This window comes from Arvicola amphibius, chromosome 8 (assembly GCF_903992535.2).
Source record: "Arvicola amphibius chromosome 8, mArvAmp1.2, whole genome shotgun sequence".
Taxonomy (NCBI): Eukaryota; Metazoa; Chordata; class Mammalia; order Rodentia; family Cricetidae; genus Arvicola; species Arvicola amphibius.
In genome coordinates, this window is record NC_052054.1 from 54,827,041 (window position 1) to 54,846,177 (window position 19,137).

Sequence of the window (19,137 nt, forward strand, 5' to 3'; positions counted from 1 at the left end):
TTCTTATGGGCATCTGGGTGAAGGAATCTTCTCAACTGGCAACATGAGCGCGTGTCAAGTCGACAGAAAGCTATTCTCACACAAGGAGGCAAAGACAAGAGGGTCTTCCCAAGTTCAAAGCCAGCCAGAGGCTGCTTAGTGAGAGCCTATCAAAACAAGCAAACAAAAGCCAAAAATGTCATTGCAGACAAATGTAATGTGTGAACTTTGATTGATCATGGTTTGAAAAAAAAAATGGCTCAAACCTGTTAGGTCTCAAACCTGAGACAAATGGACTGAGGTGTCCATTAACATATCAAAGCAGATGCTGGCCTCCAGGGTCTCCCTGTATCCCTCAGTCTCTACCTGTTACAGGACCTTCCTGACTAGCGTACCCATCCCCTACCCTGAACTCTCCAGCCCAGGTGTGGGCTGGGCTTCCCTCCTGCCAGCTCCTCTGGCCCCTATATAACAGCCATTTTGGCCATGCCAGTCTCTTGGCCCAGGCCACCCCTCTTGGTTCTTCTCCCCTCTGCCTTCTCTTCAAATGGCCTAGCTCAGTGTCATAGTCACCCTGTCCTTTTCCAGATGGCTGTGCTCGCCCTCATATCTAAAATATACTTTATCCACCATATCTAGGAGCAGTCGTGGCCTTCCTTTTTAATTTCTATTTTTCATTGAAAAACTATTGGACTGGGGCTGGAGAGATGGCTCAGTGGTTAAGAGCATTGCTTGCTCTCCCAAAGGTCCTGAGTTCAATTCCCAGCAACCACATGGTGGCTCACAACCATCTGTAATGAGGTCTGGTGCCTTCTTCTGGCCTACAGGCATACATGCAGAATACTAAAAATACTGTATACATAATAAATAAATAAATCTTTAAAAAAATGGACTGAGCTGGAGAGATGGCTCTGCAGTTAAAAGCATTGACTGCTCTTCCCGAGGATCTGGGTTCGATTCCCAGCACCCACATGCTGCTTACAATGCCTGTGACTCCAGTTCTGGGAGACCCAGCACCCTCTTCTAGCTCCTCGGGCACTGCCCAACGTGGAATGCAAGCACAGGTGCAGGCGAATGCAGGCAAAAGACCCACACACATTTTCTCCCTTAGGTAAATGGACTGGGGCTAAGACAAGGACTAAATCCAAGATAATAGAAAACTTTCTAACTCTTCAAGTTAACCTTTGGGGCTGGCAAGATGGCTCAGCAGGTAAAAGCACTTGCTTGGCAGCCCGACAACATGAGGTTAGTTCCCAGGGCCCGTGATGCAAGAAGAGGACCAAGTCCTGGGCTGTCCTCTGCTCCCACATCTGCATGGTGGCCTGCACAGGCCCATGTTCCCTCTTCAGACATACACAATAATAATAATTAATAAGATGATTTTTAGAACTGTTTCTAGTTAGCTCTCTCAGAGAGATCACAGTGTTGTGATTGTGAAAGAATGTTCAAGTGAAAACTAGGAGACAGCACCCTGCTGCCAAGGATGCACCCAAGCCAACTCCCAATGGCGGTTATTACATAAGAATTTTGTGATTCCCATGCCCCATAGCATCTTGAAATCAGCCATAATAGGCATATTATAATATTATACTACAGAAGTCTTCAAATGCTACGCGGAGAGCTAATTTACAAACATACTACTGCTTACAGTTTCTCTCTCTCTCTCTCTCTCTCTCTCTCTCTCTCTCTCTCTCTCTCTCTCTCTCTCTCTCTTTCTCTCCTCACCCTCTTCCTACATTCTTCCCTCCCTCCCTCTCATGTAATCCAGGCTGGCCCCTGAACTCCTGATCCTCCTCTTTCCAACTCCTAAATTAGGATGCTGGGATTACAGGCATGTACTACCACATACAGCATTGAAGTTTTCAAATACTTTATAATTAAACTTTGAAGAAAAAGAAATACAAATGTCTTAGCCTGGTTTTCAGAGCTGCCCTGGGTCCCCTGACATCTAACTCTGCAAGCTGTGCCGCTGTGCCATTCCCGGCTGTATTCCTTCCCCGCATGCTCTGCCTGCTCCTCTCTGCTGCAGTCTTCCCTGCAGTCTTCTTGCCGCTCCTGCCCCTGCACCCGCTCGCTGTCACAGCCCGCTCTGCAAGGATTTCTGGAGCGCCCTGTGCCTACAGTCCCACATTACTGCCTTCGGTTTCTCATTAATTAGCTCCCCAGCCTTGAGCAGAGAAGGATCATTCCACTCTTCCATGTAGTGGGTGCTTGGTGAGTTCTTAGAAACTCAGCAGAATTCTTGTGGACACCCACCTGCCTGCAGTCGCCAGCCAAGAATCTAAAGCACTGACTTGTCCGGTTTAGGTCCAGGGAGGTTGCAGATAAAGAAAATGGGGGCATACCCTGCCTACTGGTGCTGTCAGGATCTGAGTCCAGCTGCCTCGAGGTTATTGTATATCAACAGACAGACCTGACCTGAACAGGTGGGCTGTCACAGGCAACAGCAGCTGAAGCCTTGGAGGGCGAGCTAGACAGACTGAGCTAAGCAGTGATTTATACCACCCAGTGATCCACGCTGTCTCACTTCCAGCTGAGAACAGTTGAGGGGCTTCCCTCAAACACCAGCGCTGCAATAGAAACTTGAAGGTGGCTCTGCACTTAATAATTGGCAGGGGACTAGGGAAACCTAGGCTGGAATATTCTCTGTGTGGGTGCTCAGAATTGGAAGTTTAGTAAGTGCCTCGGGAGGCTAAGGCGTCAGAAAATGCGGCCTCTGAGGTAGGTGGTGGTGCATGCTTTAACCCATCTCTTGGGGAGACTGAAGCCAAAGAATTGCCAGAGAGTAAGGCAGGCAGGGGCTATATCGTGAGTAGGGCAGGCAAAGTGATATGCTGTGCCCCCCAAAATGTGAAATGGTTTGGCAGGTAAAGGCAATTGCTGCACAAGCTTGATATGAGTTTGATGCCCAGAATCCACATAAAGGTAAAAGAAGAGAACCTGATCTCATCACACATGATTTTGTAGGTACACACACACACACACACACACACACACACACACAAACACACGTTATAAGAAAAACTGAAAATAAGAAATGTGACCTCTGATCTCAGCTTTGCTGAGTTCCGTCTATTATCCTCAGTCACTGAGTTTCTCTGGACCTCTGGCCTCTTGATTGTAATTAGAGTAATAAACCAGCACATTTTTTATTCATGTTGCATAAATTATACAGTAGCTTAAAATCTCACAAGGAAGCCAGTGGGTATAAAATGAAAATACAGCACTGTGTAATAATACTGAACTCCAGGAGTGTACAGTGTAACCTGGAGCCTCGAGGAGGAGAGCTAGCTCCTAGTGCCATCGTCCTAGCGTGCACATGCCTTCCGTCCAGGTGAAGTCTGGGGAGCTTACTAAACATGGAAAGATGACCGCCGGAGAACCAGTGTCTCAGCTTTGAGAAATGCAAGTAATTCCTCTTAATACATGAGCAGAGGCAGGAAGAGGGGAGATGAAGCTGGGTAAGAGCAAGACTGGAGGAAGGACCTGCATTCTTCCTGAAACAGCTTGGATCGCTAAGGCTGTTGGAAGGCAGTGACAGATTTTAGACAAGGCTGTATTTGCAATGTAGTGTAAATTCTTCTTGGCGATGTGGCATGGTAGATGGAGTATGGGGTGCAGGATGGTCTGGGAAGGCTCTTTGGGAGATAATCGTGAAATGTAGCCTAGCTGGGGGCTCCTGAGGTCCCAGTAGCACAGTTGAAAAGAATGAAGCAGAAATCTGAGAGCTCCGATGGAGCTACAGGATGAGGGCTCACTGACTGCATCAGAGAAAATGTCTGCATCACAGCCTGGCAGTGGTGGTGCATGCATTTAATCCCAGCACTCAGGAGGCAGAGGCAGATGGATCTGAGTTCCAGGACAGCCTGGTCTACAGAACAAGAACCAGAACAGCCAGTGCTATGCAGAGAAACCCTGCCTCAAAAAAAGAAAGAAAAAGAAAAAGAAAATGCCCATGTCTGTCGCAGGCAGGAGAGACATACAGTACTCACTGCTGTGACTCGGGTTTCCAGGCTGAAGAGTATCTACTGTGTGGCTGTCCCCAGAGCCAGAGGGAAAGCCCTAGAGAGATTCACAAGGACAGTTCCTTGCTGCAGCCTGAAAGTAGCATGTATCTCCTATGACTCATAGGCTGGGTCTTGTACAGGGCCCCACCCACCTCCACTCTAGGGGTCAGAGGGTTCAGCCTGGGACTGGTCTGGTGAGCTGGCCTGGGAGTGCCTGGACTGACTGACAAATGGAATAAGAGATACCCTCAATGCGCTCACTGATGAGACTATCAAACTGGGGCCAAGTAACTTAAGGTCAAAGATGAAGTCTTCCATCTCTAAATCATAATCATTTTGTTAGGTTTTTTAAAGATTTTTATCATTAGTTATGTGTATGGGTCTCTACACATGAGTGTAGTTGCCTGTGGAAGCCGGATCCCCTGGAGCTGGAGTTACAGCTGTTGTGACCACCTACCATGGTGCTGGGAACTGAACTCGGGTCCTCGGAGGTCCGATCTACACCACCCTCTTTTGGTTTTTGTCTTTGACATAGGGTTTGGCCGTGTTGCCCAGACTGGCCTCTAACTCACAGAAATCCACCTGTCTCTGCCTGCCGAGTCCTAGGATTAAAGGTGTGCGCCACTCCTCCTGACTCCCCTGGGTTCTTTCTTACAATCCCAGAGAGAAAGTGGAAGTCAGCTTGTTGGTTAGTGGGAGTCTGTTTTATTCTTTACAAAAAAGGCTTTGCTTCATTCTTCCCAAGTGAAGTATTTTGGTCTTAAATAAGTCATAGGTTTAGTAATATGTACCTTTCTCGTATTTTCATTTTGATTAGTGTGTCAGCACAAGGTTTTTGTTATCGTTTGCTGTTGTTTTAATTTAAGTTTGAATGAAGATGTTAGTGGAGGCTTTCTGGAATAAAATTGGGAATGCCAGAGAAGTCAGGGCTTGGCCTTCTGCTGCCTTCCCAGCAGGGCACTTTGAGCAGATCAAGGGGTGGGTGTGGGAGGAGATGTAATTGGGCTGATTGGAGCCTATTGTGCTGCTCTGGAGAACACTCCTGTAGCCTTAGGGGGATGGTGCCTGGAGATGGTCTGGAATGATGGCTTCTTTCCTTCACGGGAGGGAGCAGGAATACGATTCACATCTGTCTCTGCCTTTGTTTCCAACACGTACCCCTAGTTAAATTGTAGCCCTCACTGTACAACCGAAAACTGACTTATTGTGCTTTTATTTCTTAACAGTTGCGAGAAACAATCAAAGCTGGCAAAGGTGTGACTTCAGCTATTGACCTGTGTCGTTACCATGGAAACAAGGCACTGGAGGCCCTGGAGAGCTTTCCTCCCTCGGAGGCCAGATCTGCTTTAGAAAACATTGTGTTTGCTGTGACCAGATTTTCATGACACCACATTAAAAAGACACTATTGTTCCTTCGCTGAAAAACCCAGAGAACAGGGTGGAGAGGAGAGATTTTGAGATGAAATAACCAATATGTTAATGATTTTTAAAACGTATGTATTTTTTTTTCCTATTCTTTTACTCTGTTGCTTAATGAATCTATCTTTTTGGAACCACTACAAACAAAACGAGAAGGAAAAAAGGTCACCCAGTTTTTACTTGTCATGCCAAAGCACACTTGAGGCTGCAGCAACAGAAATAATTAATGAGACCCACTCCTATAACCTCAGCAAATGGACAGGAAATAAGTCCTTATTGATTGGACCACGCCAGGGATGGCGCCAGGGCGATGGCTGTGGTTTTCCTTCTGAAGAGGACAGAGCAAGCTGGAAGCTGCAGGTGTCAAGAGAAACACTGGGTGCCAGCCAGGGTGGACACATCAAGACCTGATGACCCATCCGCTGTAGTGGAGACTCTTTCTTCTATGAGTTAAGAAAAATAGGCATTGCTTGCTGTCTCAGAATCATGTCTGTGTGGCTATATTGTGAGAGGCTTGTGCATCTCAGTTTTTATCAGATTTGGGAGAGGTGGGGAAAATGTTCTGAAGTTGCCAAATTCTTGAAGTTGAAGATTAAAGTTTTACCAGGTGTTGATTCAGTTGTTATCAGAAATTGTCTGTGTAATGGAAAAATTAAAAATGCTGTGGATTCCCTGTGGTGGCAGGCAGCAGAAACACTTCAGGTCCCCAAGCGGTGTCAGCGGGCCCTGAGAGCAGCCAGTCCCAGGCAGGGAAACGATTGCAGGTCCCCGAGCAGTGGCTGGTCCATGGCAGGGAGACGCACGGCGGCGATGGGCAAGAGGCAGAGACATGGATAGACACGCCATGCAGAGTGAGGTTGGATATTTATTCCGTGGGTTATGGAGGGGGAAGGGAGAAGAACAGAGAGAGAGAGATAGAGAGAGAAGAGAGAGGGGTGGGAGAGAAAGAAGGGAGAGACAGAAGTAGGGAAGGGGAGAAGTGGGGAGAGGCAGAAGCTGCCTCTTTGAGAGGGAGACTGAAAAGAGAGAGACTCAGGCTGGAAGCTGAAGATCTGCCTGTCTCAGCAGAGGGGAGGGAGTGGGCATGGCTTGTCTCCTAAAGAGACAGAACAGATCATTACAGTCTGCCTTTCTGTCTTAAAGATCAAGTCCAGGACACATTTCAAGCCAAACCTGGTGGTGCATGCCTTTAATCCCAGGTCTTGGAAGGCAGAGGCAGGCGAATCTCTGAGTTTGAGGCCATCCTGGTCTACAGAGTGGATTCTAAGACAGCCAGGGCTATACAGAGAAACGCTGTCTCAAAACAAAGATACATTTCAAAAGCCACTGTTTTTATTTCAGACACAGCACACTCACCTATGCTACTTTGATTTAGGGACTGCCTCTGATTTTTACGACTTTCCGAGGTGGAATTGCTGTGGTGGGGCTTCTGGTGGGAGGTCTGTTTTAACCTCAGAGCCACCGACACTGAGGTACAGAGAGTCTGAGCAATCGCACAGGCTGCAGTCGGACACTATCTCAGCGTGGTTCACGGGAGATGGTTTCTGCGGTCTGCACAAATGCAATATGAGGATACCGTTGACAAGAAGGCTGAGTTTACACAAATGATCTCGACTGAGATTCAGCTGCCATCCTCCATGTGTGCTGTAATTACAGCCCTATCTGGAAACAGCAAACACAGTAGCAGATTGTATTACCCGCTTCGCTCAAACACGAGGGGAAGTTATTTTAGTTGAATTCCTCCTCCCAAAAGCTTCACCCAGGCCCAGCATGTGGCATGCAGTGAGGAGAAAATGGAAGCCTACAGACGTTAAGGTATTATGAGTGGGCTCCGTGATAATCCAAAGGCTTACACTGCTGCCTTCTGTGGTCCTTAGATTGTCCATAGAGCCTTCCACTCCGCTGTTTGGAACAGCTCTTCTCGGTGAACTTGGCTTAATTAGTAACTATGGCTACAGTGCTATAATGCTGACTGGATTCTAATCATTAACGGCCACAGGGAGGAGCCCGGATGCAACTGGGTGGCTACACATGACCGGGAGCCTGCACCAGGCCTCAGGTCTGGTTCACTGTCTGGCCTCTCAAAAGTCACTCCCTCTCACCTCAATTTCCTCTTCTGTAAAATGAGATTAAATGAGCTGAGTGCCAAGTCCCCAAGGATTGCTTCACTCTGTGACTTTACTATGTCACGCTGGAGTGGCCACACCTGGAATCCAGCACTTTGGGAGGCTGAGTGAGTCTGGCTAGGCTCCAGAGTGAGTTCAAAGGCCAGCATGGACTAAATAGGCCCTGTCTGGAAAAAAAAAAAAAAAAAACAAAAACAAATAAATCAAAGTTTACCATTTCTGACAATCTAGTAAACATGCTGCTGCAGAAGACCCGGGGAGGAGGAAAGGGGAACCATGAGAGCCTCTGACAGAAGACAGGAAGCTAAATAGCAAGCTTCTGACCCAGCTGCCTCACGTGTGACCTAAGCCAGTCCATCTGCCTTAGGTGACATGCTAGACTCTTGTGTTTCAACACCCACCGTTCTGCTTTCTTTGGGACCTTCCCCACCTCTCTTTTACCTTCCCAGCAGCTCCTACGATCTCTGTTCTATCCCCTCCTTAAAAAGAAAGAGTCTCACGTATCATAGACTGGCCTTGAACTCCTGGTACTCCTGGCTCACCTCCATCTCTGTGCTATCTATATGCACTGTGATGCGTCTCCCAGGATCCTCCTGTAGCCCCGCCCACAGCACTGGAGTCTCAGGCACATGCATGGAAGGAGTGCTGGCATATGAGCTCAGCTTCTCATGCTTGCAACGGCAAAATGCCCTTCCTGCTGAGCCATGACCCCAGCTCCACACCCTGTTCTTAAATCCTTGCTTTCTTCTTTACTTACTACACATGTCCACCTCTCCCTGTGCCTGAAACCCTTTTCTTTGCTCTGTTTGTCTCCCTCCCTTTTCTCTCTCCCAGCTTTAAGAAAAACCTTCTTGCAGGGTGGTGGTACACTCCTTTAATCTCAGCACTCAAGAGGCAGAGGCAGGTGGATCTCTGTAAGTAGGCCAGCCTGGTCTACAGAGTGAGTTCCAGGCCAGTCAATGTACACATTCAAACTATCTCCAAAAAACAAAACAAAACAAAAAAACAAACAAAACCCTAAAACCTTTACAGTTAATTCTCACAGCATGTTGTTCATGATTGAGTTCACACACAGAAACTTTGAAGCTAGCTTGGGCTATATAAGACGCTGTTTCAAGAAAGGAAAGTAAATCCAAACAAAAAGCACCACATAAGAGATTTAGGGGCCCAGGATCAGGAACTCGCTGGCAGACCACTTGTTTGGCATGAGCACAGCTCTGTATTTGATTCCCAGCGCCACAAAAGAACATAAAGTTGAGTGAGGAAACTGGTTTCTGGAGAAATACAACCAAAATATTTTGAAAAGAACGTCTCTTGGGGTAATTTTCTGTGTCGTTAAGGATGCTCTTGAGCTTCTGATCCTCCTGCCTCCACCTCCTGAGTACTGGAACTGCAGCCTTGTACCCCACATAGGGCTTATGCAGTACTGGGGACCAAACCAAGGACTTTGTGTTGCCAGAAGAGTACTCTATCAGCCAGGTATGTCCCAGCCCAAAATCCTTTAAATTTTTCAATTTAGGGATATAGAGATGGCTCAGGAGTTAAGCGTACTTGCTGGATTTAACCCAGCACCCACATGGCAATTCATGATGGTCTGTAACTCTGGTGCCAAGGGAACCAGTGCCCTCTTCTAGTCTCCATGGGTACCAAACAGGCAGGTGGCGCACAAACATATCTGCAGCCAAAATCCTCATACAGGCAAAAGAAAATAAAATATTCTTCTATTTAAAATATTGTTATCAGGGCCAACAAGATGGCTCAGTAGGTAAAGTCACTTGCTTCACAAAGCAGGTAACCTAAATTCAATTCCAAGAGCCCATGTGAAAAATAAAAGGGAAGGCTGGGTAGTGGTGGCAAAAACCTTTAATCCCAGCACTTGGAAGGCAGAGGCAAGTGGATCTCTGAGATCGAGGCCAGCCTGGTCTACAGAGCAAGTTCCAGGACAGCCAGTACTACACAGAGAAACCCTGTCTTAAAGGAAAAAAAAAGTCCTCCACATGGTAATCTTCTGACCTACACACACACACACACACACACACACACACACACAAATAATAAAATTTCAAGGCTGGAGATAAAGTGCTTACCCAGCACATGCAAGCGCCCCTATGAACAATATGGTAGTTTGAATTAGAATGGCTCCCATAGGCTCATAACTGTTTGGGAAGGATTGGGACATGTGATCTTGTTGGAAGAAGTGTGTCCCTGGGGGTGGGCTTTGAAATTTCAAAATAATCAGCCACTCCCTTCCCAGTGAGCTCTCATGTTCCTAGTACCATGCCTTCACTCTGCCATCATGGACTCTCATCCTCTGAAAGCATAAGCCCAGATCCTTCTTCTGTTAGATGCCTTGGTCATGGTGTTTTATCACAATAGAAGAGCAGACTGAGACCAACAATACCAGATACATATTTATCAGATAATGAGCTAGCTCATTCACGTGTGGCTCAGTAAGCTCCTGCCTAGCATTCACAAAGCTAGGGTTCTGATGAGGCTTTGCATCCCAATAAACCTCTCACCAACACAGTAATCCAAATCAGACCAAATCAAACCGAGTTAGAAAAAGCCCAGGTAAAACCACGTGTTTGTTCTCTGGGTTGCTGTTTAAATGCCCTGTGGGAGTGGTCTTGAGCATCTCGGAGGAGGAGGTGTCATTGTTTGTCGGGCTTTCTTGGGGGTGGAGTCTGGACTGAGGGGAGAGGGCTTGGGATGGAATTTCCACCCAAACATTCCAGACTCCTTGGATATATGGATGGCAGGGACTGGGGTGTGTAGTGTGAAGCGGCGGGGCTGAGTCCCGCCACCCGGCTGCCGGCTAGCTTTACACCCGAAATAATTACACGGAAACTGTATTCTTTTAAAACACTGCCTGGCCCATAGTTTCAGCCTCTTATTGGTTAATTCTCACATCTTCCTTTAACCCATATTTAGTAATCTGGGTAGCACCACGAGGTGTGGCTTACCAGGAGAGATCTTAACCTGCGTCCATCTCGGAGAGGAGCAGCATGGAGACTCACTATGGCGAATGCCTGAATCGTCTCCCCAACTCTGCTTCCTTGTTCCCACAATTCTGTTCTGTCTACTCCGCCTACCTAATTTTCTGTTCTCTTAAAGGGCCAAGGCAGTTTTCTTTATTAGTAATGAAAGTAACACATAGACACTCCTCCATCAGGGGTGAAGCCTTAACCCAAGCAGGTTCACTCCCTAGCACTCCAAACACTGGATGTGGTAGCTCAGCTCTGTAATCACAGCACTTGGAAGATAGAGGCCCCGCTTCAATTCAAGACTAACCTCAGCTACAGGTGACCCTGCTCGGAACTTAAAAACAACAAAATGGAGCTATAGCAAAGGTTTTGGGGAGAGCTTCTGTTAAGCAGCACTTCAGCAAAGGTTTGCCCAGAGACGGGGTCACACCCTGGCTGTCCTAAAACCACTCCCTACATAGACCAGGCTGGTCTTGAACTCACAGAGATCTGCCTGTCTGCTTTCTAGTGCTGGGATTAGGGTGTGCACCACCACATCTGCCTAATTTTGCTTCTTTAACAAATCTAAGTGAATAAGCAATTTAAAGACCTTTGAACAGTGGGGACAGATGTCACTCAGTGCTGGAGATATGAGTTAGCAGTAGAGTGCTGACCTAGCATTCGCAAAGCCTGTATTACCCAAAGCTAGAAGACCAAAGGGCGGGACGTGGAGAGATGCCCCAGAGGTTAAGGGCACTGGCTCACTTGGTATCCAAGGACCCATGTGGCTACACCACTATGGAGAACATTTCTCCTTCCCATAGCAACCCATTGTCTGCCTATAGATCCTCAAGGAGGGATGGGAGCTTATCGAGCCCCTCCCGCACCATGGCAGGATACCGATGGGTCCAGTATCTCTGTGCAGAGCTTGTACCGCAGGCAATCCCCGCTGCTGTGACTTGGGGAGAGACTGCCTCATCTGGCCTGGAGGACAACATCCCACAGTCCCCCACCCTTCCTAAGATCCCATCATTCTTTCCGCCCCATCTGCCCTATTCCCTGACGTTTGCTGCTGGGGGCTGTAGCTCAGTGTCATGATGCTTGCCTAACATGCGCCAGGCCCTGGGTTCAGGTTCAACCGGGTGTAGAGTCATATGCCTCTAAGGATTCTGGAGGTAGAGGCAGGAGGATCAGAAATTCAGGGTCATCTTCAGGTACATGGAGGGTCCAAAGCCAACTCTGGATACATATAGACCCTGTCTTTCAAAACAAACAAACAAAAGAAAACAAACCTTTTATGTTACTATAGCGAAATGCCCGAGGTTGGGTTCTTATGAAGTTGACTTTCTTAGGATTCTGGTAGCCAGAAATTCCAAACTTCATGGTGCTGACATCTGGCAAAGGGCCCTGACTTCATAGAGCAGTATGGGTGTGGAAGAGATCACGTGGTGAGAGAAGAGACGGGAAATTGAGAAATCTGACTTGATTCTATAACGCCTGACCAGACACTAATCCAGTCCCAGGAATTCTGACCTTCTCAGGGACCTAAGGCAATGAGAATGTACTAATGTCTCCACTGGTGGCACCCAAGGACCTACACCTCCCACTAGTTCCCGCCTCTTAAAGGTCCACCCACCTCTCATCCACATGCCAGAGATCCAGCTTCTAGAACGCGGACTTTGGTGCGGGGGGGGGGGGGGGGGGGGGGGGGATAAACTATATCCGAACTGTAGGGACCATCCTGAACGGATTAACCTGGACCATCAGCTAGTTTCCTGCCAGGGTTAATTATGCTTCTGATATTCTTGAAGCTATTGCTCACTTTCCCGGCATTGGCCTCTCAGGGCATCTTGCCCGAGCACCCTGTTAGAGGGCTGCTTAGATGCACCCCATACCCAGCTGCTTAGATTGTGTGTGGAGAGAGCGTGGCTCCTCGCTGGTGAGTTTCCACAGCTGCTGCTTCCTGTGCTTCATCCCCTCCCCCTCCCTCCTCCAGTAGGGTTCCTCTCCTTGCATGGTTCACATACCATAGCACACACGTGGAGGTCAAAGGGCAACTTGTAGCTGTCAGGTCTCTCCTTCCATCCTGTGGGTTCCAGAGATCAAACTTGGGCCATCAGCTTGGTGGCAAGTACCTTTCTCCACTTAGCCGCCAACTAAGTAAGTGATAGAGAATAAACACTGTCTGCCTGCCTTCCCCTCCCAAGAGCTGAGGTTACAGACATGTGACACCACATTTGGATCTTTTTGCATCTTGTTTCAAAACATCTTTACTGAAGTACAATGTATATAATATATAATAGAAATGTTTGTATTCATAATACATGATATAAATTTCATAAATTTTGTTTATAATTCAATGACTATATAATACTATTAATATATAAATAACATATATGTAATATATTATATATATATATATAAAATATATAGCCAGACATGTTGGTACATGCCTTTAATCCCAGCACTGGGAAGGCAGAAGCAGGAAGAACTCTATATGAATTCAAGGCTAACCCAGTATGCATACAGATTTAAAGGTCAGGCAGGGCTGCATAATGTGACCCTCTTCTCAGACAACAAAAACAAAACTATCTACCTGTACATGTGTGCGTGTGTGTGTGTGTGTGTGTGTGTGTGTGTGTGTGTGCGCGCGTGAGGGTTTGGTTTGTTCTGTTTTTGAGACAGTCCATACCCCAAGTTGCCTTAATGATCAACAGCCAAGGGTGACTTAAAATGTGTGTGTAGGTTCTGCTCCATAGGCCAGAAGAGGGTAAACTGGGGTCACAAGGGGTTGTGAGCAAATAAAAAAAAAAAAAAAAGACGAAGAAGAAGGAAGGGAGGGAGGGAGGGAAGGAAGAAGCGGTCAGGGTGTGTACAGCTTTAATCCCCTGAATTCTAACAGCAGAAGAAAGGAAATCTCTGAGTCCGGCCTCTGCCTCCCTGGCTGAGGTCACAGGCCTGTGTTACCAAGCCCAGTTTAGCCCACTATTCAGGTGTGTGTGCCACGCTGGGGACTCAGCCAGGTCCTCACGCCTTCCACTGAGTTATGCCACGCCCCCTTCAGTCGCGTCAAGTCTCTTCTCAGATGAGTACTACGGAACCAACCACTGAATCCTAAGGAGGCTTCTTAGTGTTGTTCTTTGAGAAACGATGCAATCTTTTTTAAGAAATGGAGCTTCTCTCAGGCCTGATGGTATAGGGTTGTAATCCCAGCCACACAGAGGCTCGGTGAGAAGGGTAGGAAAGGCAAGTCAGCCTGGGAAGTTCAGTCGTAGGCTGTCTCCCCAAACGAAAGAGACGCACAGCTGTAATCCCAGCCCTTGAAAGGCAGAGGCGAGAGGGTCAGGCATTCAAGGGTATCCTGCTCTACGTAAGGAGTTAGAGGGTAGCCAGGGCTGTATAAATTCCTGCCTAAATACACCATAAATAAACAAATCAATTAATTAAATGAGTGAATGAATTAAGAAGTAAATAAGTATCAACAATAACAGAAACCTGTAATCCCAGTACTCGAGAGGCTGATGCAGAAAACGGTCACAAATTCTAGGCGAGCCTGTTCTGCAGAGAAAATTCCATACCCAGGCCGGTCAGGGCTACATAATGAAACTTTGTCTAGGGGCTGGAGAGATGGCTCAGCACTTAAGAGAATTGCCTGCTCTTCCAAAGGTCCTGAGTTCAATTCCCAGCAACCACATGGTGGCTCACAACCATCTGTAATAAAGTCTGGTGCCCTCTTCCGGCCTGCAGGCCTACACACAGAGAGAATATTATACATATAACAAAAAATAAATAAATATTTTTTTTAGAAAAAAGAAACTTTGTCTGGGGAGAAAAACAAAAAACAAAAAACAAAACAAAACAAAAAAATCAGAAACCAACCATCTCTAGGAATACAGCTCAGAGAGAGAGTGCTTCCCCAACACACAAAGAGTCTTGGGTTCATTTTACAGTATTCAACAGAAATTTAACAAAAGGAAGGCAGCTAGAGTATTGGTTTATAATACTTATGATCCCAGCACTTAGGAGGCCGAGGCAGAAAGACTGCTACAAGTTCTAGACCAGCCTAGGTTATGCAGCGCCAGTGAACCTGTCTCAAATAAATCTAACACCTCCTTCAGGGCTGGCTTCCATAGTCACTAGGCATAGGCAAAACACTTATACACATAAAATAAAAAATAAGAGATATGAATAGGGCCTGGGTGATACACACCTTTAATCCAAACATCTGGGAGGCAGAGGCAGAGGCAGCTGGATGTCTGAGTTCAAGGCCAGCCTCATCTGCATAGCCAGTTCCAGGGCTACATAGCGCCCCCCTCCCCCCTTCCCCCCCCCCCCCCCCCCCCCGTCTCAAGCAAAAACAAAATGGGGTAGTGCCTGGCTGGAGAGAGGCTCAGTGGTTGGGAGCACTTACTGCTCTTCCAGAGGATCCAGGTTCAGTTCCAGCTCTTAATTTTTTTTTTATTGGGCTGGAGAGATGGCTCAGAGGTTAAGAGCATTGCCAGCTCTTCCAAAGGTCCTGAGTTCAATTCCCAGCAACCACATGGTGGCTCACAACCATCTGTAATGGGGTCTGGTGCCCTCTTCTGGCCTGCAGGCATACACACAGACAGAATACTGTATACATAATAAATAATTTTTAAAAATTTATTATTGTTCTTTATGAGAGGACATGTGCCATCTGACGCATGTGGAGGTCAGAGGACAGCTCTCTGGTATCTGTACTGTTCACCCAAGTTTACACTGATTAGGGAGATCAAACTCAGTTCATCGGGCTTTGTGGTTAACATTCTTTGCTTGCTTGTTTGGTTGGTTGGGTTTTTTGTTTGTTTGTTTGGTTTGGTTTTTTTGTTTTGATTTTGAGACAGGGTCTCACTATGTTGCTCTGGCTATCCTGAAACTCACTTTGTAGACTACCTGGCCTCGAACTCACAGAGATCCACTTGTCTCTGCTTCCCAAGTGCTGGGATTAAAGACGTGCACCACCACCTGGCTGTGGTCAGCACTATCACATACTGAACCATCTCAGTAGCCCCTGCATTAGGATTGTTAAGGCTTTTATCCCAGTACCAGAGAGATGGCTCAATGGCTAAGAGCACTGACTGCTAACGTGGAATGCCCCTCTGTATGCTGTGAAAATGTTTTATTAACATTGGTTAATAAAGAAGCTTATTTGGCCTATGGCAGAGCAGAATATAGCTAAGCAGGAAGTCCAAGAGACAGGGAGAAAGAAAGCCGAGTTGAGGAGACACCAGCAGCTGCCAGAAAAGCAAAATGTGAGGTAACAAGCCACAAGCCTTGTGGCAAAATATAAACTAATAGAAATGGGTTGATTTAAATGTAAGAACTGGCCAGTAAGAAGCCTGAGCTATTGGCCAAACAGTTATAATTCATGTTAAACCTCTGAGTGATTTTTTAAAAATATTTATTTATTTATTATGTATACAATATTCTATCTGTATGTCTGCAGGCCAGAAGAGGATACCAGACGTCATTACAGATGGTTGAGAGCCACCATGTGGTTCCTGGGAATTGAACTCAGGACCTTTGGAAGAGCAGGCAATGCTCTTAACCACTGAGCCATCTCTCCAGCCCCTGAGTGATTATTTTATAAGCAGCGTGGGTACCAGTAGAAGGGAGAAAAACTGATCCAGTGGGACCTGGCATAACATAGAAAAGTCTCCAGCTATAGGCCACTCTTCCAGAAGATCTGGGTTCAATTCCAAGGACCCACATAGCAGCTTACAATTGTAGGTGGAGTTTTCCTGTGCCAGCAGCCACTCCCAAATAATCACTCAGAAACTTAATAGTAATTTTAAATAGCCGGGCGGTGGTGGCGCACGCCTTTAATCCCAGCACTCGGGAGGCAGAGGCAGGCGGATCTCTGTGAGTTCGAGGCCAGCCTGGTCTACAAGAGCTAGTTCCAGGACAGGCTCTAAAAAAAAAGCTGCAGAGAAACCCTGTCTCGAAAAACCAAAAAAAAAAAAAAATATTAATTATAAATGCTTGGCTGATAGCTCAGCCTTATTACTAGCTAACTCTTACATTTAAATTAACCCTTCTTTTTAGTCTACACTTTGCCATGTGGTCTGGTACCTTTTCCCAGCACAGCATGCCAATCTTGCCTCTCCCTGCCTCTACTGGAGACTTCAGACTCTGCCCTTCTTCCTTCCAGCATTCTCCTAGTCTGGCTCTCCTGCCTAACCTTATTCTGCTCAGATATCGACCAGTCAGCTTCCTTATTAAACCAGTCATGGTGACATATATTCATCCAGTGTAAAGGAATATTCCACACACAACCATCTGTTACTCCAGTTCCAGGGGTGTCCCTCTCTTCTGGTCTCCATGGGCACCAGGCACCCAAGTGGTGCACAGACAAAATACCCATACACATAAAATAAAATACAGAATAAGCAGACAAATACAGACTTTATGTATTTGCACCTTCATATTCATGTGGCTGTGAAGTAAAAAGATAAGGGCTAGAACAGTCACACATATCCCCCCCCTTTTTTCTTAAAACATCAAGCATGTACATCTTTCTTCCTGTGCTCTAACCATCCATTTCTGATGTTCTGACGCTGGCACAAGATCACTTTCATTACTATCTCATGGTTGCTAAGTTGTCACCATGACATCAAGACATTCAGGCAAATATAGATGCCTAAGGACAAATGCGGAAGAGGAAAAAATGTGTCCCTGATCTCTTTGCCTCTCTGTCATTTGGATGAGGAGGTCAACATTAAATCTGAGTCATTTTTGCTGCTTGACCATACCAGTAAAACACAATATTCTCAAAAACCTTGTCATTGCATCCCATAAAAATATGATATCTGCGAATCTGATACTCGTCATTTACAGAATCCATAGCTTGTCTGGGTACCCACACTTTATCATTTATCACGATAGAAACAACCTTCACAGCAATATAAAACATTGACAAAAAATATTTCCTTAGTAACTATAATTTTATGTCCTACAATTAAAATGAAAATTATATTTTTTATTTTCCCTTACCTCCCTCATTCCTTTACAGGGTCACACTATGTAGCCCAGGCTAGCCTTTATCTTGTAATCATAGGTTTCTCTCCTGCCTGCTCATTTCTGAAAAACCACTCAAAGGTTTCTGATTTTTCAAGACAGTGTTTCTCTGTGGCTTTGGAGCCTGTACTGGAACTAGCTTCTGTAGACTAGGCTGGCCTTGAACTCATAGAGATCTGCCTGCCTCTGCCTCTGCCTCCTGAGTATTGGGATTAAAGGTGTATGCCACCACCACCCGGCTGACCAGAGGCTTAATATTAATTACAAATGCTTGATATTGGCTCAGGCTTATTACTAACTAGCTCTTAAATTTAAATTAACCCATTATATTTATGTATTGCCATATGGTCATGGCTTTACCTCATTTTCTACATGTCTTGCTTCCTTGGCAGCTGACTGGCATCTCCCAGATTCTATCCTTCTTCTGAATCTCTTCCTGGATTTCCTACCTGGCTCTATCCTGCATTGTCATGGGCCAAAGTAATTTTATTTATCAACCAATAAGTACAGCACATATTCACACTGTACAGGATCCCAGAGCATTTCCCCCTTCCTATCTAATCAAAAAGGAAGGTTTTAACTTTTAACATAGTAAAATTACATATAACAAAACAGTTTTCAAGCAAGAATTACAGTTACAATATTTAGTTTATTTGTATTTGGCAAAATTAAACAAAATACTCTATCATTTATCCTATCTTTGTGAGTCTAAGGTTTCATATCTAATTTATCTTTTATCATAACTAAAGAAAACTAAAATTATAAAATTATAACTATAATTATAAAACTAAAATTATAAAACTGAAATTATGTAAAATTTCAGTTCCATTAAAGACCCCAGAAGGATATAATATTTCCTGAGCAAACATGAGGTACATTGTAAACAACTTCTAATATTCTAGAATTGACAGAGACATCTCACTGCCTGGACAGTCACCCAAAGTTTTCCTGTAACATTGGGGCATTCCTCTTCAGCCTTTAGGCTTATAGTATCTGGCAGACTTTTCAATTAAGCAGGAAATTTGAAAAACTGTAATGCTTATATTGGCAAAGTTCATCAGTTGCATTCCTCTGTATCCTGCAGAATGCCTAGCAGCATCTTCTGTGAAATAAGAACCCTGAAAAACCACCCTGCCTTGTTTTAGCAAAGTTTAGTGATCATCTTCCTGTGGTCCTGCATGTCCAGTTTATACAGCATACTGTCAAGAAGTACAGGCAAGAGAAATTTCTTGTTCAAATGGCTAGCCTTGCTACATTAAAAACAAACTCTATCAGGAGCTACTTCAATGCCCCTCATCCTCTTTGAAGTAATTACAGCTGCCAGGAGTAGATGTGTATCATTGTGGAGAAAACATTTAAATGCCATAATCTGTAGGTCTTTGAAGTATTTGGAGATTACCTATACATCTGAAATAGATCTCTGCATATCTAGAAAAACCTAACTAAAATGACTATAAGTTTGGCTATTGTAAATGACTATTAAAATAACTATATTATATTTTTAATGAGCTGCATAAACATAAGATCTTTTTTTAAAATAGTATGCTATTGTAGTATACTGTTTATCATAATTGCCCAAGTGTTTATTATTAGTTTTTCTTTACT

At 45.4% G+C, this 19,137-nt stretch overlaps 1 protein-coding gene across 1 annotated transcript in view; it reads left to right on the plus strand.

Annotated features, from left to right (window-relative positions):
* Nucleotides 1-6,023, plus strand: part of Pdss2 (decaprenyl diphosphate synthase subunit 2) — a 239,951-nt gene extending 233,928 nt beyond the window's left edge. The window contains exon 8 of the mRNA XM_038340229.1: nt 5,213-6,023. Within this exon, the coding sequence (XP_038196157.1) occupies nt 5,213-5,371 (159 nt within the window). The 3' untranslated portion in view covers nt 5,372-6,023. The remainder of the gene's footprint in view (nt 1-5,212) is intronic.
* Nucleotides 6,024-19,137: the final 13,114 nt, after the last annotated feature.